At 41.7% G+C, this 24,250-nt stretch overlaps 1 protein-coding gene across 1 annotated transcript in view; it reads right to left on the reverse strand.

Annotated features, from left to right (window-relative positions):
• LOC130920122 (uncharacterized) overlaps window positions 1-22,727 on the reverse strand; it is a 40,969-nt gene extending 18,242 nt beyond the window's left edge. The window contains exons 1-3 of the mRNA XM_057843050.1: window positions 22,611-22,727; window positions 2,033-5,368; window positions 1,875-1,964 (exon numbers count right to left, since the gene is read on the reverse strand). Coding sequence (XP_057699033.1) covers window positions 1,875-1,964; window positions 2,033-5,320 — 3,378 coding nt within the window. The 5' untranslated portion in view covers window positions 5,321-5,368; window positions 22,611-22,727. The remainder of the gene's footprint in view (window positions 1-1,874; window positions 1,965-2,032; window positions 5,369-22,610) is intronic.
• Between the last annotated feature and the right edge of the window lie 1,523 nt (window positions 22,728-24,250).

Consider the following 24,250-nt stretch of genomic DNA (forward strand, 5'->3'; position numbering starts at 1 on the left):
GTAAATGATACTGTAGCCATTTAACTGTTCCGCCCAAATGCATGATGGGAAGTGCAACCATGACTGTGTGTAGTGACACCAATTGATATATATCTTCTCTGGGAAGTAACATAGGGTGTTAAGGAAAAGATTAACCACTATCGTTCTTCGCCACATTGCTTCCCACGATATTTCTAATCGTAGGGAGAGGGATTGTAAGGCTTAAGCCAATTAAAAAAAGGCTACAAAGGCTTCCAAATTTCACTCTACTCATTTTACGCTGCCTTTTAGCTCTCTATATAGGTAAAACGGCGCCATTACAGATTGAGCGCGACAAGGCGTGAGTGGGTCGTGCAGCACATGCGTTAATTGCATTGAATATTTTAACGTGATTAATTTTAAAAAAATAATTACCACCATTAACGCGATAAATTTGACAGTCCTACTTTAAGCCAAAACTAAAGACTCTGGATGCGTGGAAGACATTTTGTCTGTATCGTGAAATACAATTAGAAAACGATTTAATTAAAAATATATATATATTAAAAAAAGGCATGTCCGATATTTTTTTGCCGATTCCGATACTTTGAAAATGACGTGATCGGACCCGATCGATCGTCTTTAGTTAGAAGTAATCATGATACCTGAATTTACATTTAAGAAAAAAAAATGCATTCAGGGACTACATGAAAATAATCACATTAAAAAAAACAAATAAGTAATGGAGTAATCAAACTAAAATTGCAAAATCCTCAATTTAGAATACAATAACAATCGAAGAAAATGTAGAATTTAAAATATAATAAGAAAATAATAGCTTGAAAAATAATTTTGGAAGGTATGTAAACAATAAATTAAAAAGGAGGAATTTAATGATCAATCTTTGCTGTATCATTGTACGGGGCCATTAAAGGGACATCGACAGAAAGACAAAAAATTTAGCAATCTGGTGCGCACCACATTGTTTCTAGTGCGCACCAGAAACAGAAACATTAATATTATATAGCATTTAAGCTAGGAGGATTTCGTTATGCAAATTAGCCAATTGTTATAAACATTAGCATTATATCACATTTAAGATAGAGGACTTTTGCTAAGCTAACATTAGCATTATATAGCATTGAAGCTAGCAGAACTTTGCTATGCAAATTAGCCAAATGTTGTAAACATTAGCATTATATCACATTTAAGATAGTAGAGTTTTCCAATGCAAGTTAGCCAATTGTTGTAAATATTAGCACTATATCACATTTAAGATACAGGACTTTTGCTATGCTAACATTAGCATTATATAGCATTTAAGCTACTAGACTTTTGCTATGCAAGTTAGCCAATTTTTGTAAACATTAGTATTATATAGCATTTAAGCGAACGGACCTTTGCTAAGCTAACATTAGCCTTATGTAGCATTTAAGCTTGCGGACTTTTGCTAAGCAAGTTAGCTAATTGTTTTAAACATTAGCATTTTATAGCATTTAACTTAGCGGAGTTTTGTTATGCTAACCTTAGCATGTTATAGCAATTAACCTAGCAGACTTTTGCTATGCTAACCTTAGCATGATATAGCATTTAAGCTAGCGGACTTTTGCTATGCAAGATGCCGATCGATCGGGACATCTTTCGTGAAAATTGATAGGAAGTGACCTAAAATCAAGAGGAAGTGACTAAAAATCAATAGGAAGTAAACCAAGATCAGCAGGAAGTAACCTGGAAATACCCCAATCTATAGGAAGTGACCAAAAAAAAACAACTGGAAGTGACCTCTAAATGTGCCAAAACGAACAGGAAGTGACCCACGAGAGTTTTCGAAACGGAAGAGCAAGCGAGCATCTTCATTTCTAGTTTTAGTAACACAAACATGTCCGTTTGTGTTAATTGCTTGCGTGCGTGCTTACCTGTTGTGTGTCAGGTAAGCCTTGGGCCTCCATCATCTTGATGTTGTCCTCCAGCAGCTCGATGACATCTTCGCACAGCTTCTCCACTTTCTGACATCACACACAAATAAAATGAGGGTGTCACGTATGTGCGCACGAGTATGTGTCCCTACACTTACGGATCGGACGTCGCCATGTCGCAGGTTGTGATCGGAGGGCAAGGGATGGAGAGCCTGCTCGTCCGGCACCCAAATTTGCCGGCACTGGGGCTCTTGCCCTTTCTTTTCACAATAAGAGTCCCGGGAGTGCGTGTCTTGGGATACTTTTTCAGGACCGGGCTCCTCCCATGTTTCGCAATTGACAAGCCGCTTTTCGGAATCAAAGTCCGCAGACAATTTTTCGCCATAAAAGTCATCCGCGTATATTTGGTCTGGAAGAGTTTCACAATATTTGTCATCTGCGTCTTCTTGTTCTGTAAGCTTTTCAGGATGAAATTCTCCTGCTTGAGTTTTTTCTGGAAGATTTTCAGAATGAACGTGCTCATTGTGAATTTGTTTTGGAAGATTTTCAAAACAAGAGGCTCCAGCGTGAGTTTGTTCCAAATGCTTTTCAGAACAAACGTTATCCACGTCTACTTGTTCTGGAAGCATTTCAAAATAAAAGGCCTCTGCGTGAGTGTGTTCTGGAAGTTTTTCAGAATAAAAGGCCTCTTCCTGAGTTTGCCCTGGAAGATTTTCAGAACAAAATTCCCGCGCTTGAGTTTGTTCTGGAAGATTTTCAGAATAAGAGGCTCCAGCGTGAGTTTGTTCCAAAGGCTTTTCAGTATAAAAGTCATCCACGTCTACTTGTTCTGGAAGCTTTTCAGTATATAGATGCACTGCATGAGTGTGTTCTGGAGGATTTTCAGAGTAAAAGTCCTCATTGTGAATTTGTACTGGAAAATTTTCAGAACAAGAGGTTCCAGAGTGAGTTTGTTCCATACGCTTTTCACTATAAAAGTCATCCATGTCTACTTGTTCTGAAAGATTTTCAGAATATAATTCCCCTGTATGAGTTTGTTCTAGATTTTCAGTATAAAAGTCCTCATCATGAATTTGTTCTGAAGGATTTTCAGAACCCATTTCTACTTGTTCTGGAAGTGTTTCAGAATAAAAGGCTATTTTGTGAGTTTGTTCCGGAAGCTTTTCAGAATAAAGATGCACTGTGTGAGTGTGTTCTGGAAGATTTTCAGAACAAAAGTCCTCATCGAGAATTTCTTCTGTAAGATTTTCAGAACAATAGTCTTCAGAGTGAGTTTGTTCCAAACGCTTTTCAGAATAAAAGTCATTCATGTGGATATGTTCTGGAAGCTTTTCAGAATAAGGATGCCCTGCGTGATTGTGTTCTGGAAGTTTTTCAGAATAAAAGGCCCCGGTGTGAGTTTGTTCTGGAGGATTTTCAGAATTAAAGTCCTCATTGTGAATTTGTTCTGGAAATTTTTCAGAACAAGATGCTGCAGAGGGAGTTTGTTCCAAACGCTTTTCAGAATAAAAGTCATCCACATCTACTTGTTCTGGAAGATTTTCAGAACACAAGGCCCCTGCGCGAGTTTGTTCTGGAAGATTTTCAGAATAAAATTCCCCTGTGTGAGCTTCTTCTAGATTTTTAGAATTAACTTGCTCATTGTGAATTTGTTCTGGAAGATTTTCAGAACAAGAGGCTCCAGAGTGAGTTTGTTCAAAACGCTTTTCAGAATCAAAGTCATTCACGTCTACTTGTTCTGCAAGTTTTTCAGAATAAAAGTCCCCTGGGTGAATTTGTTCCGGAAGCTTTTCAGAACAAGAGGATTTAGTGTCATTTTTTTCCTGAAACTTTTCAGAATAAAAGTCCTCTGCGTGAATTTGTTTTGGAAGCTTTTTTGAATTATAGTCCTTCTCGTGAATTTGCTCTGGAAGCTTTTCAGAATAAAAGTCCTCATTGTTAATTTGTTCTGGAAGCTGTTCAGAAAAAGAGGCTCCAGCGTCAGTTTGTTCTAAACGCTTTTCAGAATAAAAGTCATCCTCATCTACTTGTTCGGTGAGTTTTTCAGAGTAAAAGGCTCCTTCGTGAGTTTGTTCTGGAAGATTTTCAGAATAAGTTTCCCCTGTGTGGGTTTGTTCTGGAAGATTTTCAGCATAACAGTCCTCATTGTCAATTTTTTCTGGTAGATTTTCAGAACAAGAGGTTCCAGAGTGAGTTAGTTCCAAGCGTTTTTCAGAATAAAAGCCATTCTTATCTACTTGCTTTGGAAGCTTTTCAGAATAAACGTCATCCTTGTTTACTTGATCTAGAAGATTTTCAGAACAAGAGGCTCCAGGGTGAGTTAGTTCCAAACGCTTTTCAGAATAAAAGCCATTCTTATCTACATGCTCTGGAAGCTTTTCAGAATAAATGTCATCCTTGTTTACTTGATCTAGAAGGTATTCAGAATAAAATTCCCCTGTGTGAGCTGGTTCTGGAAGATTTTCAGTATAAAAGTCCTCATTGTTCATTTGTTCTGGAAGCTTTTCAGAGTAAAAGTCCTCATTGTTATTTTGTTCTGGGAGTTTTTCAGAGTTAAAGGCCCCTGTGTGAGAGTGTTCTTGGAGATTTTCAGAATAAAAGTCCCCTGTGTGAATTTGTTTTGGGAGCGTTTCAGAATAAAAGTTCCCTGCATGTATTTGTTCCGGAAGCTTTTCAGCATAAGAGTCTTCAACGTGAATATTTTCCGGGAGCATTTCAGAATAAAAGTCCTCTGCGTGAATTTGTTCTGGAAGCTTTTCAGAAAAAGATTCATCGGTGTGAACTTCCAAAAGCTTTTCAGAACAAAAGTCCTCAGCTGGTATTTGTTTTGGAAGCTTTTCACAACGAAAGTCTGTCACGTCTACTTGTTCCGGAAGCTTTTCAAAGTAAAACTCATCCGCGTCTACTTGTTCTGGAAGCTTTTCAGCAGAAGAGACTTCAGTGTGAATTTGTCCCTCAAACGTTTTTGAATAAAAGTCCTCCGTTTGTATTTTTTCTGGAAGCTTTTCGGCGCATGGGTCCCGGGTGCGAGCGTGCGGATGTGTGGTCTTTTCAAAATAAGAGGCAGCCGTTTTCCTCTCGTCTGGGTCCGGCGGACTTCCCGTCTGGCCGCTCGTCTCCACCTCCGCTGCTCCGCGCTCTCCTCCCTCCTCATCTCCTTCCTCCACCCGGCCCGCTTCCTTAACTCTTTCCTCCGCCTTCTGGCGCTCGTCTTCCGGACGGTCCGGTGAAGAGGACGCGGTGCCGGTGGAGGTGCGCGCGCGGCGGCTGGTGCGACGCCTCTTCTTCGAGGCGAGACGACCGGCGCGCGGCGCTCGGACGTCCCGAGTCGGAGAGCCTTTTTGCGGGGAGGCTCGGGGGGGAAGCTCGGTCGGAGCCGCGTCCTCCCGGGGGAGCCCGAAAACGTCCGGTCCCGTGGCTCCCCGGCGTCGACGGGGACCGGCCATGCCCCGAGAGTCCTAGCGCCGACGCGGCATGACTGTACAAGCGGCGAGCTGCGAAGACAAACGTCAAGACGAATAATGTTCATTTAAGGGTGTCGCAACTTTTGATAGGCCCGCAGAAAATGTGATTGAATATGACCCGCTCAAGAAGCACTTATCATCTTCACCGCTAGATGGAGCCAGTTACCTAAACAGTGCCTCCATTAAAACCGACTCTAACTTGAAAACACGTTGAACTGAACGTAGGAAACCAACTGCAGAATTTCAGGATTTTCTTTTACATAAAAAATAATCCCATGTGATAATTCGAGTATCTTGATTGTGATTTTCTTGACTTTTTTATTCTGTTGTTTCAGTAGAGTAATATGGATATTTATATTTCACTATCCTTTCACCTCTGGATTTTCTCCCTATTATGATCCATTGACTTTAAGCATAATTTCATTTCAAAAGGCTGGCATTGAATGATCATGTTTCACTCCCATTGATGGCGATAGACATCCAATCCAATTTGACTGGGGCGGCTGGGAAGTGACTCTAAAAAACCCTAAAATTTTGACCCAAAAAAATCATTAGAAATTGACCCGCAAGTGCCTAAAACAAAGAGAAAGTGACACAAAATCAACAAGGAATTCACCTGGGAATGCCCCAAAATCAGCAGAATGTGACCTAACATTAACACAAAGCGACCTGGAATCAATTTTCAAAATAAGAGGCTCCAGAGTGAGTTTGTTCCAAACGCTTTTCAGAATAAAAGTTATCTACGTCTACTTGTTCTGGAAGCTTTTCAGAATTAAGATGCACTGCGTGAGTGAGTTCTGGAAGTTTTTCAGAATAAAAGCCCCCTATGTGAGTTTGTTCTGGAAGATTTTCAGAATAAAATTCCCCTGTTTGAGTTTGTTGTAGAAAATTTTCAGTATAAACGTCATCATCGTCAATTTTAAGAACAAGAGGCTCCTAAGTATGTTCCAAACGCTTTTCAGAATACACCAAAATGAACGGAAAGCGACCCAGAAATCACCAGAAAGTGACCCTGAATGTACAACAAGTGAACCGGGAATGCCCCAAAATCAACAGGAAACGACACAGTGTACATGACGTGACCCGGGAACGCCCAAAAAAATCATCAGAAAGTGGCTCAAAACCGAAATTTGGTGCCCTGTAATGAACTTGAAGTGAGCTTAAAATCAACAGAATGCCCTAAAATGAACAGGAAGGGACCCAATATGTACAGAAAGTGACATGGGAATGCCCCCCCTCCAATTTATCTAAAAGTGCTCCAAAATTTCCCATTCATTTCCAATGGACCTATTTGCCTTTTCGTGACCCCAAAATGCTTGAAAATCAACATAAGCATAATAATAAACATAACATAATAAACATAATATAACCAGGAAGTGTCCTCTTGAAATGCCCCAAATCAATAGGAAGTGAGCCCATATCAATAGTAGGTGACGCTAAAATGCCCCGAAAAATCAACAGGAAGTGAACCGATAGCTACTGGAACTGACCTCAAAATGCCTCAGAATCAATAGGAAGTGACCCGATATCTACAAGAAGTGACCCTAAAATGGCTCCAAACCCAACATCAACAGGAAGTGATCTGATAACAACAGGAAGTGAGCCCCCAAAGTGCCCCAAATCAACAGGAAGTGACCCAATAACACCAAGGAGGTGACCTTGAAAATGCCTCCGACTCAACAGGAAGTGACCCGATATCTACTGGAAGTGATCTCAGAAGGAAGTGACACTTAAATTCCCTCATTTTAACAGGAAGTGAGCCAATATCAACTGGAAGTGACCCCGAATTGTCCCCAAATGCAACAGGAAGTGACCCTGAAATTCCCCCAAGCCAACAGGAAGTGACCTGCTATCAACAAGTAATCCTGAAATACCCCACAATCAACAGCAACTACCCCAATAACAACAGGAAGTGACCCTAAAATGCCCCAAATCAACAGGAAGTGACCCCAAAATGCCCCGATTCAACAGGAAGTTACCTGTATCAACAGATAGTGACCCTGAAATGCCCCAAATCAACAGGAAGTGACTTAATAACACCAAGGAGGTGACCTTGAAAATGCCTCCGACTCAACAGGAAGTGACCCGATATCTACAAGAAGTGATCCTAAAATGGCTCCAAACCCAACATCAACAGGAAGTGACCCTGAAAGTCCCAAAATCAACAGGAAGTGATCTGATAACAACAGGAAGTGAGCCCCCAAAGTGCCCCAAATCAACAGGAAGTGACCCAATAACACCAAGGAGGTGACCTTGAAAATGCCTCCGACTTAACAGGAAGTGACCCGATATCTACAAGATGTGATCCTAAAATGGCTCCAAATACAACATCAACAGGAAGTGACCCTGAAAGTCCCACAATCAACAGCAACTAACCCAATAACAACAGGAAGTGACCCTAAAATGCCCCAAATTAACAGGAAGTGACCCCAAAATGCCCCGATTCAACAGGAAGTTACCTGTATCAACAGATAGTGACCCTGAAATGCCCCAAATCAACAGGAAGTGACTTAATAACACCAGGAAGTGACCTTGATATGCCTCCGACTCAACAGGAAGTGACTCGATATCTACTGGAAGTGATACAAAAGGAAGTGACACTTAAATTCCCTCATTTTAACAGGAAGTGAGCCAATATCAACTGGAAGTGACCCCGAATTGTCCCCAAATGCAGCAGGAAGTGACACTGAAATTCCCCCAAGCCAACAGGAAGTGACCTGCTATCAACAAGTAATCCTGAAATACCCCACAATCAACAGCAACTAACCCAATAACAACCTGAAGTGACCCCAAAATGCCCCCAAATTCACAGGAAGTGACCCAAAATCAACAGGAAGTGACGCCAAAATGCCCTCAAATCAACAGGAAGTAAGTGAAAATCTAATGGGCGAGCCAAGCATCACTCAGATTTTGACCCTTCATTGTACATTATTCAAGGCAAGCCTACAAATTGCAGTAAAAATGCCAAGAAATTCAGAGGTGGCTGGGCGGCGTCATTGGATCCGACCCAGTAAAAATATCAGCTCTGGCATGACACACTGGGACACTTCAACTCCACTTTATTTAGGTAATGACGGCTGGCTCTAGCTTAGCTAAACAGGCTAAAGTTAGCGTGGAGACTCGTGGCAGCTGTGACTCATCATGCCAAGCCCAACAAACACACTAGATCAGGGGTGCCCAATCCCGGTCCTCGAGAGCTCCTATCCAGCTTGTTTTCCATGTTTTCCTCTAACACACCTGAATCAACTAATCAGGATCGTTATCAGGCTGCTGCAGAGCTTGCTGATGAGCTGATCATTTGATTCAGGTGTGTTAAAGGAGGGAGACACGGAAAACAAGCTGGATAGGGGCTCTCGAGGACCGGGATTGGGCACCGCTGCCCTCGATGAAGCAAGTAGGGATGTAACAATATGGCGATTCCGTTTGCCATGGTAGTTTTGCTGTGTTGGTTTGGTATATCAGGTCACTTCCTGTTGATTTTGGGGCATTCAGGGGTCACTTCCTGTTGTTCTCAGATCACTTCCTGTTGATTTCGGGACTTTCAGGGTCACTTCTTGTTGATGTTGGATCATTTTTAGGTTACTTCCTGTTGATTTGGAGGAATTTCGGGGTCACTTCCTGAAATATGAGAGAATTTAGGTGTCACTTCCTATTTATTTTGAGACATTTTGACATCACTTCCTGTAGACATCGCATCACTCCCTGTTGATTCAGAGGCATTTTAGGAACCCTTCCTGTCGTTATTAGGTCACTTCCTGTTGATTTGGGAGCATTTCGGGGTCACTTCCTGTTGTTATCAGATAACGACCTGTTAATTTCGGGACATTCAGGGTCACTTCCTGTTGATTCAGGTCACTTCCTGATGATTTCAGGTCATGTTTAGGTCACTTCCTGTTGGTTTGACATCACTTTCTGTAGACATCGCATCACTCCCTGTTGATTCCGAGGCATTTTAGGGTCACTACCTGTTATTAGGTCACTTCCTGTTGATTCAAGCCACTTCCTGTTGATTTTGGGTCATTTTTAAGTAATTATCTGTTGATTTGGGGCATTTTAGGGTCACTTCCTGTTGATACAGGTCACTTCCTGTTGATTCGGGGCATTTTGGGGTGACTTCCTGTTGATTTGTGGCATTTTACGGTCACTTCCTGTTGTTATTGGGTCAGTTGCTGTTGATTGAGGGGTATTTCAGGATCACTTGTTGATTTCAGGTCACTTCCTGTTTATTTGGAGGCATTTTGAGGTCCGTTCCTATTTTTATCAGTTCACTTCCTGTTGTTTTGGGAGCATTTCGGGGTCACTTACTGTTGTTATCAGATCACTTCCTGTTGATTTTGGGACTCTCAGGATCACTTCCTGTTGATTCAGCTCACTTCCTGTTGATTTCGGGTCATGTTTAGATCACTTTCAAGCTCACTTCTTGGTGTTATTGGGTCACTTCCTGTTGAATTGGGGCACTTTTGGGCCTTACTTCCTGTTGTTATCAGATCACTTCCTGTTGATTTTTGGACTTTCAGGGTCACTTTTTGTTGATGTTGGATCATTTTTAGGTTACTTCTTGTTGATTGCGGGGTATTTCAGGATCACTTGTTGATAGCAGGTCACTTCCTGTTGGCTTGGAGGAATTTCAGGGTCACTTCCTGTTGCATTTGGGGACAATTCGGGGTCACTTCCTGTTGATATTGGCTTACTTCCTGTTAAAATAGGGGAATTTAAGTGTCACTTCCTTTTGAGATCACTTCCAGTAGATATTCGGGTCACTTCCTGTTGAGTCGGAGGCATTTTCAAGGTCACCTCCTGGTGTTATTGGGTCACTTTCTGTTGATTGGGGCAATTTGGGGGCTCACTTCCTGTTGCTATCAGATCACTTCCTGTTGATTTTGGGACTTTCAGGGTCACTTCCTATTGATGTTGGGTCATTTTTAGGTCACTTCCTGTTGATTGGGGGGCATTTCGGGGTCACTCTGTAAATATGAGGGAATTTAGGTGTAACGTCCTGTTTATTTTGAGACATTTTGACATCACTTCCTGTAGACATCGCATCACTTCATGTTGATTCCGAGGCATTTTCGTGTCACTTCCTGTTGTTATTAGGTAAATTGCTGTGGATATTGGGATTTTCAGGGTCACTTCCTGTTGATTTCTGGTCATTTTTAGGTCACTTCCTGTTGATTTGGTGCATTTTAGGGTCACTCCCTGTTGTTATTGGGTTAGTTGCTGTTGATTGTGGGGTATTTCAGGATCACTTGTTGATAGCAGGTCACTTCCTGTTGATTTGGGGGAATTTTGAGGTCTGTTCCTATTTTTATCAGTTCACTTCCTTTTGTTTTGGGAGCATTTCGGGGTCACTTACTGTTGTTATCAGATCACTTCCTGTTGATTTCGGGACTTTCAGGGTCACTTCCTGTTGATTCGGGTCACTTCCTGTTGATTTCGGGTCATGTTTAGGTCACTTCCTGTTGATTTGTGGCATTTTAGGGTCACTTCCGATTGTTAATGGGTCAGTTGCTGTTGATTGTGGTGTATTTCAGGATCACTTGTTGATACAGGTCACTTCCTGTTGATTTGGGGCATTTTTGGGTCACTTCCTGTTGTTATTGGGTCAGTTGCTGTTGATTGTGGTGTATTTCAGGATCACTTGCTTATAGCAGGTCACTTCCTGTTTGCCTGGGGGAATTTCAGGGTCACTTCCTGTTGCTTTTGGGGACAATTCGGGGTCACTTCCTGTTGATATTGGCTCGCTTCCTGTGAAAGTGAGGGAATTAAAGTGTCACTTCCTTTTGAGATCACTTCCAGTAGATATCGGGTCGCTTCCTGTTGAGTCGGAGGCATTTTCAAGGTCGAGTCGGAGGCATTTTCAAGGTCACCTCCTGGTGTTATCGGGTCACTTCCTGTTGATTTTGGGCACTTTGGGGGCTCACTTCCTGTTGTTATCAGATCACTTCCTGTTGATTTTGGGACTTTCAGGGTCACTTCTTGTTGATATTGGATCATTTTTAGGTGTCACTTCCTGTGTATTTGGGGGCATTTTGACATTACTTCCTGTACACATCGCATCACTCCCTGTTGATTCCGAGGCATTTTCGGGTCACTTCCTGTTGTTATTAGGCAAGTTGCTGTTGATATTGGGATTTTCAGGGTCACTTCCTGTTGATTCAGGTCACTTCCTGTTGATTTGAGGTCATTTTTAGGTCACTTCCTGTTGATTTGGGGCATTTTAGGGGCACTCCCTTTTGATACAGGTCACTTCCTGTTGATTCGGGGCATTTTTAAGTAATTTCCTGTTGATTTGGGTTATTTTCGGGTCACTTTCTGTCAATGGAAATGCAAATAGGACCATCGGAAATGAATGGGAAAGTTTGGGGAGAATTTCTAGGACCATCAAAGAAGCCATTTTGGGAATTTGCCCGTCTGCAAAGATATCAGTGTAGGCGACAGGCAGGCCGTCGTTCAGGCTGGACCGGTTTGCATGAATCATCGCCCGCTAAAACCGACCTGCCTACTTGACGCGTTTTGGCCTTGTAGCATCAACTTCTTCCCACTCACGCTTGTTTGTTTTTGTTGTTGTATTTCCCACGTTTGACGGAAGTAGACGTACGGCTACGAGTGACAAACGCATTTCCGTTCACAGCAAAAGCAGGATTGGACTTCTAGCGTCCTCAGTGGCATCAAAAGAGTTGAGCATATTACAATTGATTGGTACTTTTTTGTCAACTTATTGATTGCCGTTGACCAATTCATTTGGACCGGAAATTTGTTGATCGGCCCCTCCCGGTTCCATTGCTGGGTCTCCTCGTTGATTTCGGGTCACTTTCAGATGATTTGGGGCCATCGTGTTGATTTCAAAGTCACTTTAAGTCGATTTCGGGTCCATTTCTGTTGGTTTTGGTGCACTTTTGGGTGATTGTTTTGGGCATTCCCATGTCACTTCCTTTACATTTTTCATCACTTCCTGTTGATTTTTTGGCCCACGTCTGTTTATTTGGGGCATTTCTGGCTCACTTTCTGTTGATTTTGAGTCCGTTTTGGTTGGTTTTGAGTCGCTTTTTGATGATTTTGGAGCATTCCCATGTCACTTCTTGTTCATTTTGGGGCATCCCGTTGAGTCCGGTTCACTTTACGTTGATTATAGGGCATCTTCTGATGATTTTGGGAAATTCCCGGGTCACCTCCTCCACCATTTCCAGGTCACTTAAAGTTGATTTCGGGTCCATTTCTGTTGGTTTTGGTGCACTTTTGGATGATTTTTTTTGGGGGCATAGCCATGTCACTTCCTGTACATTTTGTACCATTTCCTGTTGAGTTTTTGGTCCCTTTCTGTTTATTTTGGGAATTCCCGGCTCACTTCATGTTGATTTCAGGTCCGTTTTGGTTGTTTTTGAGTCACTTTTTGACGATTTTGGGGCATTCCCATGTCACTTCCTGTTCATTTTCGGGCATCCTGTTGATTCCGGGTCACTTTACGTTGATTATAGGGCACCTTCTAATGATTTCGGGGCATTCCCAGGTCACTTAAAGTTGATTTCAGGTCAATTTCTGTTGGTTTTGGTGCACTTTTGGATGATTTTTTGGGGCATAGCCATGTCACTTCTTGTTCCTTTTGGGGCATCCCGTTGAGTCCGGTTCACTTTATGTTGATTATAGGGCATCTTCTGATGATTTTGGGAAATTCCCGGGTCACCTCCTGTACATTTCCGGGTCACTTAAAGTTGATTTCGGGTCCATTTCTGTTGGTTTTGGTGCACTTTTGGATGATATTTTTTTTGGGCATAGCCATGTCACTTCCTGTACATTTTGTACCATTTCCTGTTGATTTTTTGGTCCCTTTCTGTTTATTTTGGGAATTCCCGGCTCACTTCATGTTGATTTCAGGTCCGATTTGGTTGTTTTTGAGTCATTTTTGACGATTTTGGGGCATTCCCATGTCACTTCCTGTTCATTTTCGGGCATCCTGTTGATTCCGGGTCACTTTACGTTGATTATAGGGCACCTTCTAATGATTTCGGGGCATTCCCAGGTCACTTAGAGTTGATTTCAGGTCAATTTCTGTTGGTTTTGGTGCACTTTTGGATGATTTTTTGGGGCATAGCCATGTCACTTCTTGTTCATTTTGGGGCATCCCGTTGAGTCCGGTTCACTTTACGTTGATTATAGGGCATCTTCTGATGATTTTGGGAAATTCCCGGGTCACCTCCTGTACATTTCCGGGTCACTTAAAGTTGATTTCGGGTCCATTTCTGTTGGTTTTGGTGCACTTTTGGATGATATTTTTTTGGGGCATAGCCATGTCACTTCCTGTACATTTTGTACCATTTCCTTTTGATTTTTTGGTCCCTTTCTGTTTATTTTGGGAATTCCTGGCTCACTTCATGTTGATTTCAGGTCCGTTTTGGTTGTTTTTGAGTCACTTTTTGACGATTTTAGGGCATTCCCATGTCACTTCCTGTTCATTTTCGGGCTTCCTGTTGATTCCGGGTCACTTTACGTTGATTATAGGGCACCTTCTAATGATTTCGGGGCATTCCCAGGTCACTTACAGTTGATTTCAGGTCAATTTCTGTTGGTTTTGGTGCACTTTTGGATGATTTTTTGGGGCATAGCCATGTCACTTCCTGTAAATTTGTGATCACTTCCTGATGATATTTTGGGCATTCCTGGCTCACTTCATGTTCATTTTGGGGCATTCCCATGTCACTTCCTGTTCATTTTGGGGCATCCTGTTGATTCCGGTTCACTTTACATAGATTATAGGGCACATTCTGATTTTTTGAATTTTCTGAATTTTTGTGCATTCCCGGGTCACTTTTTTTTGCATAGCCATGTCACTTCCTGTACATTTTTGATCACTTCATGTTTATTTTTTGGTCCCTTTCTGTTTATTTTGGGAATTCCCAGCTCACTTCATGTTGATTTCAAGTCCGTTTTGGTGGTTTTGAGTCACTTTTTGATGATTTTGGGGGATTCCCATGTCATTTCCTGTTCGTTTTGGGGCATTCCCACTTCACTTCCTGTTAATTTTGGGGCATCCTGTTGATTCCGGTTCACTTTACGTTGATTATAGGGCACCTTCTGATCATTTTTGGGCTTTCCTGGGTCACTTCCTGTACATTTCCGGGTCACTTAAAGTTGATTTCGGGTCCATTATTGTTGGTTTTGGTGCACTTTTGGATTTTTTTTTTTTTTTTGGCATAGCCATGTCACTTCCTGTACATTTTTGATCACTTCCTGTTTATTTTTTGGTCCCTTTCTGTTTATTTTGGGCATTCCCGGCTCACTTCATGTCGATTTCAAGTCCGGTTTGGTGGTTTTGAGTCACTTTTTGACGATTTTGGGGGATTCCGATGTCACTTCCTGTTCATTTTGGGGCATCCTGTTAATTCCGGGTCACTTAAAGTTGATTATAGGGCATCTTCTGATGATTTTGGGGCATTCCCGGGTCACTTCCTGTACATTCCCGGATCACTTAAAGTTGATTTCGGGTCCATTTCTGTTGGTTTTGGTGCACTTTTGGATTTTTTTGTTTTTTGGGGGCATAGCCATGTCAATTCCTGGCTAATTTCCTGTTGATTTTGGCACCGTTTTGGTTGGTTTTGAGTCGCCTTATAATGATTTGGGGGCATTCCCATGTCACTCCCTGTTCATTTTGGGCCATCCTGTTGATTCCGGGTCACTTTACATTGATTAAAGGGCGCCTTCTGACGATTTTGGGGCATTCCCGGGTCACCTAGAGGTAATTTTGGGTCCATTCCTGTTAGTTTTGGTGCTTTTTGGATGATTTTTTTGGGGCAAAGCTATGTCACTTCCTGTACATTTTGGATCTCTTCCTGATGATTTTTTGGTCCCTCTCTGTTTGTTTTGGGCATTCTTCATGTGGATTTCAGGTCCGTTTTGGTGGTTTTGAGTCACTTTTTGACAATTTTGGGGCATCCTGTTGATTCCGGGTCACTTATCGTCGATTATAGGGCAACTTCTGACGATTTGGGGATATTTCCGGGTTACCTCCTGTACATTCTGGGTCCCATTCGGATGATTTCGGGTCAATTTCCGTTTTATGTTGGGCATTTCCGGCTCACTTCCTGATGATTTTCGGGTCCATTTTTGTTTTTTGGTGGGGAATTTTGGGTCACTTCCTATACATTTTGGGGCATCCTGTTAATTCCGGGTCACTTTACGTTGATTACAGGGCATCTTTGTTGGTTTTGGGACACTTTCTGATGATTTTGGCGGCATTCCTGGATCAATTGCTGTACATTTGACGTCACTTCCTGTCGATTTTGGGTCACTTTGTGTTTGTTTTGGGCACTTACAGGTCAATTTCTATTGATTTTTGGTCACCGTTCTGGGCCACTTCCATCGTTGTCATCGTCCAATGAAGTGACCAATGGGCAGGAAGTGACCCGGAAACTTCAAATTAATTCAAATTAATAGGAAGTTATACAAAATGAAGAGGAAGTGACATCGGAATGACCCAAAATGTAACAGAAGTGACCCAACCACAAATCAGTAGGAAACAATCCAAAATGAACTCTTTGGCTTCCATTGGCAACAACAGACGTCCAATTCAATTAAACTGTAAATGCCATTGACAGTATGAGACTAGCTATTAGCTATTACTAGCTAATTATTATTATTATTAGCTATAGCTAATAACTATTAGCACTAGCTAGACATCCCATCCATTTGGACTGGGAGGGGCGAATGAACTAACGTGCCCAGCCGACCCTACACAATGAGTGGGTATTAGAGTGGGAGCTCTGCTTAAATGTTAGCATCATGCTCCTGACTAACTGCTATGTGCTTTGTTAGCATGCATACACACTGAGCGCTACGACACGATGAGACACGGCGTCCATAAGCTAACCAAACCAAAACCCCCACGCGGAATCACGCAATTGACTCGACGAGTCCTGAACAAACGACACGAGTCAAAAGCGGAATGTGAGACAAGTGAGAACACGTTACGTGCGCGACGCTAGCAATGTTTTCTTGTCACGTTGTGTTCTTCCAGCCGCGGAGGTTGCCCCAGGCTCAAAACCGTAGTATCAACCTGCCCATTTTGAGTCACTTCATGTACATTTTGGGCATTCCCAGGTCACTTCCTGTAAACATTTACTGCGAGGGATTCCCAAGTCACTTCTCTTACATTTTGGGTCACCTCCTGTAGATTTTGGGTAACTTCCTGTAAATTTTGTGATATTTCCAAGTCACTTCCTATAGATTTTGGGGCATTCCCAAGTAACTTCTCAGACAATTTGGGTGGGGAATTTAGGGGTCACTTCCTGTCAACTTTGGAGCATTCCCAGGTCACTTCTCTTACATTTTGGGTCACCTCCTGTAATTTTTTTGGGGCACTCCTAGGTCAATTCCTGTAGATTTTGGGTCACTTGCTTTTTTTGTGGCATTCCCAAGTCACTTCCTATAGATTTTGGGGAATTCCCAGGTCACTTCTCATACATTTTGGGTTACTTCCTATAAAATTTTTTGCATTTACAGGTCACTTCCTTTAGATTTTGGGGCATTCCCAAGTCACTTCTTGTACATTTTGGGTCACTTACTGTCAACTTAGGAGCATTCCAAGGTTACTTCTCGTACATTTTGGGTCACCTCCTGTAGTATTTTTTGCATTTCCAGGTCAATTCCTGTAGATTTTGGGTCACTTCCTTTTTTGTGGCATTCCCAAGTCACTTCCTATAGATTTTGGGCCATTCCCAAGTAACTTCTCAGACAATTTGGGTGGGGAATTTAGGGGGCATTTCCTGTCAACTTTGGAGCATTCCCAGGTCACTTCTCTTACATTTTGGGTCACCTCCTGTAATTTTTTTGGGGCACTCCTAGGTCAATTCCTGTAGATTTTGGGTCACTTGCTTTTTTTGTGGCATTCCCAAGTCACTTCCTATAGATTTGGGGGCATTCCCAGGTCACTTCTCATACATTTTGGGTTACCTCCTATAAAATTTTTTGCATTTACAGGTCACTTCCTTTAGATTTTGGGGCATTCCCAAGTCACTTCTTGTACATTTTGGGTCACTTCCTGTCAACTTAGGAGCATTCCCAGGTTACTTCTCGTACATTTTGGGTCACCTCCTGTAGTATTTTTTGCATTTCCAGGTCAATTCCTGTAGATTTTGGGTCACTTCCTTTTTTGTGGCATTCCCAAGTCACTTCCTATAGATTTTGGGCCATTCCCAAGTAACTTCTCAGACAATTTGGGTGGGGAATTTAGGGGGCATTTCCTGTCAACTTTGGAGCATTCCCAGGTCACTTCTCTTACATTTTGGGTCACCTCCTGTAATTTTTTTGGGGCACTCCTAGGTCAATTCCTGTAGATTTTGGGTCACTTGCTTTTTTGTGGCATTCCCAAGTCACTTCCTATAGATTTTGGGGCATTCCCAGGTCACTTCTCATACATTTTGGGTTACCTCCTATAAAATTTTTTGCATTTACAGGTCACTTCCTTTAGATTTTGGGGCATTCCCAAGTCACTTCTTGTACATTTTGGGTCACTTACTGTCAACTTAGGAGCATTCCAAGGTTACTTCTCGTACATTTTGGGTCACCTCCTGTAGTATTTTTTGCATTTCCAGGTCAATTCCTGTAGATTTTGGGTCACTTCCTTTTTTGTGGCATTCCCAAGTCACTTCCTGTTGATTTTGGGCATTCCCAAGTCACTTCTCGTACATTTTGGGTTACCTCCTATAAAATTTTTGGCATTTCCAGGTCACTTCCTTTAGATTTTGGGTCACTTTTTTGTGGCATTCCCAAGTCACTTCTTGTACATTTTGGGTCACTTCCTGTCAACTTTGGGGCATTCTCAGGTCACTTCTCGTACATTTTGGGTCACTTCCTGTAATTTTTTTTGCATTTCCAGGTCAATTCTTGTAGATTTGGGGCCACTTCCTTTTTTTTTGTGGCATTCCCAAGTCACTTCTTTTAGATTTTGGGCATTCCCAGGTCATTTCTCTTACATTTTGGGTCACCTCCTGTAATTTTTTTGGGCATTTCTAGGTCAATTCCTGTAGACTTTGTGTCACTTCCTTTTTTTGTGGCATTCCCAAGTCACTTCCTATAGATTTTGGGGCATTCCCAGGTCACTTCTCATACATTTTGAGTTACCTCCTATAAAATTTTTGGCATTTCCAGGTCACTTCCTTTAGATTTTGGGTGACTTTTTTTGTGGCATTCCCAAGTCACTTCTCATACATTTTGGGTGAGGCGTTTCAGGGTCCTTTCCAGTCAATTTTGGGTCACTTACTTTTAATACTGTGGCATTCCCAGATCACTTCCTTTAGATTTTGTGTCATTCTCAAGTCACTTCTCATACATTTTGGGTCACCTCCTGTAGAATTTGGGGTCACTTTCTGAAAATTTTGTGGCATTTCCAGGACACTTCTTATTGATTTTGGGGCATTCCTAAGTCACTTCTCATACATTTTGGGTGGGGAATTTCCGAATAACTTGTACATTTTGGGTCCCTTACTGCCAATTTTGGGTCACCTCCTTTTAATTTTGTGGCATTCCCAGGTCACTTCCTGTAGATTTCGGGGCATTACCAAGTCACTTCTCGTATATTTTGGGTCACATCCTGTAAATTTTTTGGCATTTCCAGGTCACTTCTTGTACATTTTGGGTCACTTCCTGTATATTTTGTTTCACTTCCTATTATTTTGTGGCATTCACTTGTCACTTCCTGTAGATTTTGGGCATTCCCAAGTCACTTCACATACTAATTGGGTTACTTCCTGTTAATTTGGGGTGGAATATACTTCCATTAGATTTTGGGGCATTCCCAAGTCACATCTGGTACATTTTGTGTCACTTGCTGTAGATTTTGGGTGCGGCATTTGTGGGTCACTTCCTTTTAATATTGTGGCATTCTTGGGTCACTTCTTGTAGATTTTGGGTGGGAATTTCCGGTTCACTTCTTGTACATTTTTGGGACGCTTCCTGTAGATTTTGTGTCACTTTCTAATAATTATGGGGCATTTCATAACCACTTTTAAAATATTTTGGGTCACTTCCTGTAGATTTGGGTCCTCTTAATTTTGTAAATTTAATTTAATAAAAATTTGCACTTCCCGCAGATTTTGGGTGGGCATTTCTGGGTCACTTCTTGTACATTTGGGGTCACTTCCTGTAAATTTTGGGTCACTTTCTAATAATTTTAGGGCATTTCTGGGTTAGTTCTAGGATATTTTGGGTCACTTTCTGTAGATTTTGGGTCCTCTTCATTTTGTGGCATTTCCAGGTCACTTCCTGTAGATTTTGAGTGGGCATTTCTGGGTCACTTCTAATATATTTTGGGTCAATTCCTGTAGATTTTGGGTCACTTTCTAATAATTTGGGGGCATTTCTGGGTCACTTCTAGAATATTTTGGGTCAATTCCTTTAGATTTTGGATCATTTTTACGTTTGTGGCATTCCCGGGTCACTTCCTGTATGTATGATTTTGGGTTGGGCATTTATGGGTCACTTCTTTTACATTTTGGGTCACTTTCTGTAAATTTTGGGTCACTTTCTAATAATTCTGGGGCATTTCTGGGTCACTTCTAGAATATTTTGGGTCACTGTCTAATACTTTTGGGGCATTTCTGGGTCACTTCTTGTACATTTTGAGTCACTTCCTGTCAATTTGGGTCACTTTCTAATAATTCTGGGGCATTTCTGGGTCACCTCTAGAATATTTTGGGTCACTTTCTAATACTTTTGGGGCATTTCTGGGTCACTTCTTGTACATTTTGGGTCACTTCCTGTAAATTTGGGTCACTTTCCAAAAATTTTAGGGCATTTCTGGGTTGCTTCTAGGATATTTTTGGGTCACTTCCTGTAGATTTTGGGTCCTCTTCATTTTGTGGCATTCCAGGTAATTCCTGTAGATTTTGGGTGGGCATTTCCGGGTCATTTTCTAATAACTCTGGGGCATTTCAGGGTCACTTCTAAAATATTTTGGGTTACTTACTGCCAATTTTGGGTCTTATTTACTATGTGGCATTTGCGGGTCACTTTGTAGATTTTGGGTCTGCATTTCCAGGTCACTTCATCTAGATTTTGGGTCACTTTCTAATCATTTTGGGGCATTTCTAGAATATTTTGGGTCTTTTTAATTTTGTGGCATTTGCGGGTCACTTCCTGTACATTCTGGGTGGGCATTTCCGGGTAACTTCTTGTTCATTTTGGGTCACTTCCTTTATATTTGGGTCACTTTCCAATAATCTAAAGCATTTCTGGGTTGGTTCTAGGATATTTTGGGTCACTTCCTGTAGATTTTGGGTTGTCTTCATTTTGTGGCATTCCCAGGTCATTCCTGTAGATTTTGGGTGGGTATTTCCAGGTCACTTCTTGTACATTTTGGGTCACTTTCTAATCATTCTGGGGCATTTCTGGGTAATTTCTAGAATATTTTGAGTCTTTTTAATTTTGTGGCATTCGCGGTTGACCTCTTATAGATTTTGGGTCACTTCCTTTAAATTTTTTGACATTTCCAAGACACTTCCTATAGATTTTGGGGCATTCCCAAGTCACTTCTCATACATTTTGGGTGGGGCAATTTAGGGTTACTTCTTGTACATTTTGGGTTACTTACTGCCAATTTTGGGTCACTTTCCAATAATTTTAGGGCATTTCTGGGTTGCTTCTAGAATATTTTGGGTCACTTCCTGTTGATTTTGGGTCCTCTTCATTTTGTGGCATTACCAGGTCATTCCTGTAGATTTTGGGTGGGCATTTCCGGGTCACTTCTTGTACATTTTGGGTCACTTTCTAATCATTTTGGGGCATTTCTGGGTCATTTCTAGAATATTTTGAGTCTTTTTAATTTTGTGGCATTCGCGGTTGACCTCTTATAGATTTTGGGTCACTTCCTTTAAATTTTTTGACATTTCCAAGACACTTCCTATAGATTTTGGGGCATTCCCAAGTCACTTCTCATACATTTTGGGTGGGGCAATCCAGTGTCACCTCATGTACATTTTGGGTCACTTTCCAATAATTTTAGGGCATTTCTGGGTTGCTTCTAGAATATTTTGGGTCACTTCCTGTTGATTTTGGGTCCTCTTCATTTTGTGGCATTACCAGGTCATTCCTGTAGATTTTGGGTGGGCATTTCCGGGTCACTTTCTAATCATTTTGGGGCATTTCTGGGTCATTTCTAGAATATTTTGGGTCTTTTTAATTTTGTGGCATTCCCGGGTCACTTCCTGTACGTTTTGGGTGGGCATTTCCGGGTAACTTCTTGTATATTTTTGGTCACTTTCTGTAAATATTTGGGTCACTCTCTAATAATTCTGGGTCATTTCTGGGTCACTTCCTGTAGATTTTGGGTGGGCATTTCTCGATCACTTCTTGTATATTTTGGGTCAATTCCTGTAAAGATTGGGTCACTTTCTAATAATTCTGGGGCATTTCTGGGTCACTTCTAGAATATTTTGGGTCACCTTCTAATACGTTTGGGGCATTTCTGGGTCACTTCATATACATTTTGGGTCATTTCCTGTAAATTTTGGGTCACTTTCTAATAATTTTAGGGCATTTCTGGGTTAGTTCTAGGATATATGGGGTCAATTCTTGTAGATTTTGGGTCCTCTACATTTTGTGGCATTCCCAGGCCATTCCTGTAGATTTTGGGTGGGAATTTCCGGGTCACTTCTTGTACATTTTGGTTCACTTTCTAATAATTTTGGGGCATTTCTGGGTCATTTCTAGAATATTTTGGGTCTTTTTAATTTTGTGGCATTTGCGGGTCACTTCCTGTACATTTTGGGTGGGCATTTTTGGGTCACTTCCTGTAGATTTTGGCTCACTTCCTATCAAGATTTGTTCATTCGCTGCCAACTCTCCCACTTGAATTGGATTGGACGTCTAGCGCCCTGAATAAGTTCAACGCAAAAACATCCTCCATTACTAGTGCAAAGTCAAATCACAGCACGCCAACTGGAGACTTTTGGTAGTGCAAAAACAAATCACAATCAAAGACGGTACGTATCTGTAATAAGAAAGGTTTCCTTCATTTTCATACGTAAGACATTTTTAGGTTTTGCACTATAGCACGTGTAAGACAGGTGCGAGTGGACTCTCGCCTGGTCTAGTCTTCCCTTTGACCTCAACATTACAAGCGGCCACCTGCACGAGCTCCGCCCACCCGCCAGTTAATCCCTCCGCTAACATTCTTTCCACGCCCTAGCGCACCGGCGACATGGGAGAAAAAGTGGCTCTATTCCATGAATATCAACTTTGCTAGCTAATGGCTCGCAAACAGGAGCCAACGTGAAAGCCTTACCCTTGATCGGGGGCGAGCGTTCCTCCAGCGGATTCCAAACGCCAACTATGGCGTGTTGGTTTGTTCGCACAGAAGCTGCCTGCCAAAATATCTGTCTGCTCACTCTCTCTTTCTCACGCATGCACAGCTCAAGCCCTTTCTCAGATAGACACACCCCCTCCCCTCCCCTCAAGAGAGTAAACTTTTAACTCATTGACTGCCTTTCCTACACTGGTGACATCCCCCGAATTTACGCATAAGTAGGAATTTATCCTTTAAGTACCCCAAAATAGCTCTTCAAGAAGTCCAAAATGATTGTATTTTGTTTAATAATGGAGGATACACTGCCCTCTGGTGGCAGCGTTGGGTTACGGGTTGATTCACATAAGGCTGTAAGTTGTTTCAGCTAATATATGTTTGTTTATGCGTTTGTGATTAAGTTTACAGCTACAGTTTGTGGAGTTCGGTGTGGGCCATTTTATATAGGAATTTTAAATATGTTAGCATTTGTAGCATTTGAGCTAGCTGACTTTTTTGAGGCAAATAGGCATTTATTGAGGACAGAACAAGTCATGTTAATAGGGAAAAGATAGGAACCGTTAGTGACAACAACAAAAAAAAACCTGGAAAAAAAATGGCGGACGAGACTCAAAACTCACAAAAGTCAAATAAAGCAAACTGTAGTAAACAAAATAGAATATAAATTAAACAATTGCCAGATTAGAGGCCCCCTAGTCGTCCGGGGCCCTAAGCAGCTGCATAGTCTGCGTATAGGCTGGGCCAGCCCTGCATTCACTTCCTGTTAATTTTGGGGCATTTACAGTTCACTTGTTGATTTTGGGGTATTAACAAGTCACTTCCTGTTGATTTTGAGGCATTTACGGGTCACTTCCTGTTGTATTTTGTGGGTATTTACGGGTCACTTCCTGTTTAATTTGGGTCATTTATGAGTCACTTCCTGTTGATTTTGGGGTACTTACAGTTCACTTGTTGATTTTGGGGCATTTACAAGTCACTTCCTGTTTGTTTTGTGGCATTTATGAGTCACTTCCTGTTATTTTTTAGGCATTAACAAGTCACTTCCTGTTGGTTTTGGGGCATTTATGAGTCACTTCCTGTTAATTTTGGAGCATTTACAGTTCACTTGTTGATTTTGGGGCATTAACAAGTCACTTCCTGTTGGTTTTGGGTTAGTGGAAAGGAAGTGATTCAAGAATGTCCGTAAATGAAAAGGAAGTGGCGCCAAAATCAACAGGAAGTCAATTGTATGTGCTGTAAAATTAACAGGAAATTGGAATGTTGTAAATGACCACAAAAGACATTTCAAGTTATTTCCTGTTGATTTTCTCGGTCACTTCCTGTTGATTGTAAAGCATTTCGGGGTCACTTCCTCTTGATTTTGGGGCATTTACGGGTCACTTCCTGCTGATTTTGTGGCATTTAGGGGTCACTTCCTGTTGATTTTGGGGCATTTTCAGGTCACTTCCTGCTGATTTTGGGATATTTACGGGTCACTTCCTGTTGATTTTGGGGCATTAACAAGTCACTTCCTGACAATTCTGGGCCATTTACGGGTCACTTCCTGTTAATTTTGTGGCATTTGCAGGTAACTTCCTGCTGATTTTTGGACATTTATGGGTCACTTCCTACTGATTTTGGGG

The sequence above is a fragment of the Corythoichthys intestinalis genome, chromosome 1 (genome assembly GCF_030265065.1).
Source record: "Corythoichthys intestinalis isolate RoL2023-P3 chromosome 1, ASM3026506v1, whole genome shotgun sequence".
In the NCBI taxonomy this organism is placed as follows: domain Eukaryota; kingdom Metazoa; phylum Chordata; class Actinopteri; order Syngnathiformes; family Syngnathidae; genus Corythoichthys; species Corythoichthys intestinalis.